Raw genomic sequence first — 1,369 nt, forward strand, 5'->3', positions numbered from 1 at the left:
GCGGCAGGAGGCGGCTGCGGCGCTCGGCCATGTCCATCATGATGGCTTCCATCTGGAAGTGCGTGCCCAGGATCCCACAGACGTGGAAAACCTGGTGGCTGTGCCCTGCAATGGAGACAAAAGCACTCGGCAAGAAAGTCCAAAAAACACCACCGTGGGGGTCAGCATCTGCTGCCTCCGGACAGCTCATTTTACAGATATGTAGTCCCCTAATTTCTGTGAAGCACCGCAGTGCCACAGGTGAGGGGGGCTTTTTTGCATGACAAATGAGTGTTTGCAGTCATGCAAACCTCTGCGAAACATTTGGGGAGCAGCACATGGCCAGAGCGGCACCCAGGCGCTGCTGCTGCGTCTTCCATGGAAAACCACGTTTTGCATTCCCAGCAGGGAATACACGATAACCTCTGGGAGTCACTCATGCATTAACGTGCTTTCACAGAAACCCAGGATGTGAGGAGTTGGAGGGGACCTGGAAAGCTCCCCCAGTGCAACCCCTGCCAGAGCAGGATCACCAGAGCAGTCACACAGGAACACGGCCAGGGCTTTGGGTGTCTCCACACAAGGAGACTCCACAACCTCTCTGGGCAGCCTGGGCCATGCTCCATAACCCTCACACTCACAAACTTTGGCCTCATCTTCACCTTGAACCTCCTGTGCTCCAGCTTGGGACCATTGCCCCTTGTCCTGCCATTGGCCATCCCAGAGCAGAGCCTGGCTCCTTCCTCCTGACACTGCCCTTTCCAAATGGATCCCCAGGAATGAGGGCACCCCTCAGGCTCCTCTGCTCCAAGCTCAAGAGCCCCAGCTCCCTCAGCCACTCCTCAGCAGGAGATGCTCCACTCCCTCCATCACTTTGTGGCCCTGCTGGACTCTTTCAAGCAGTTCCTGTCCTTCTGGAGCTGAGGGCCCAGCACTGGACACAAGATTGCAGCTGTGGTGTGAGCAGGGCAGAGCAGAGGGGCAGGAGAACCTCTCTGCCCTCCAACCACCCCTTCTCATCCAGCCCAGGATGGCGTTGGCCTTCTTGGCTCAAGGGCACATTGCTGGCTCATGGGCATTGCTGCCACCAACACCCCAGGTCCTTTCCAGCCACTCGTCCCCACGCCTGCAGCATCCATGGCATTATTGTGGTTGAACCTCAAACCTTTCTTCCTGAAAATACTGAGGAAACAACACCAGCTCACCCCTTCAGCTCTTACCGATGTAGTCGAAGTGCCCTGGTGCGAGTCTCTCTGGGAGGTGGCTGGCGAAGATGAAGCAGGTGAGGAAGGCAAAGGCTGTGTGCTTGTAGTGGAGCAGCACCGCTGGCTCTGTGCAGCTCTCCACCGCGCACAGGTAGAACTGTGGGATACGTCCATGAAGAGGAACC

General features: G+C 57.1%; 1 protein-coding gene across 1 annotated transcript in view; it reads right to left on the bottom strand.

The window, feature by feature from the left end:
• Positions 1–2: 2 nt before the first annotated feature.
• Positions 3–1,369, bottom strand: part of PAQR5 (progestin and adipoQ receptor family member V) — a gene marked incomplete at both ends in the record, with an annotated part of 4,175 nt that continues 2,808 nt past the window's right edge. Inside the window, 2 exons of the mRNA XM_010194964.1 lie at positions 3–105; positions 1,200–1,341. Of these exons, the coding sequence (XP_010193266.1) occupies positions 3–105; positions 1,200–1,341 (245 nt within the window). The remainder of the gene's footprint in view (positions 106–1,199; positions 1,342–1,369) is intronic.

This window comes from Mesitornis unicolor, unplaced genomic scaffold, assembly GCF_000695765.1.
Source record: "Mesitornis unicolor isolate BGI_N332 unplaced genomic scaffold, ASM69576v1 scaffold29861, whole genome shotgun sequence".
In the NCBI taxonomy this organism is placed as follows: Eukaryota; Metazoa; Chordata; class Aves; order Mesitornithiformes; family Mesitornithidae; genus Mesitornis; species Mesitornis unicolor.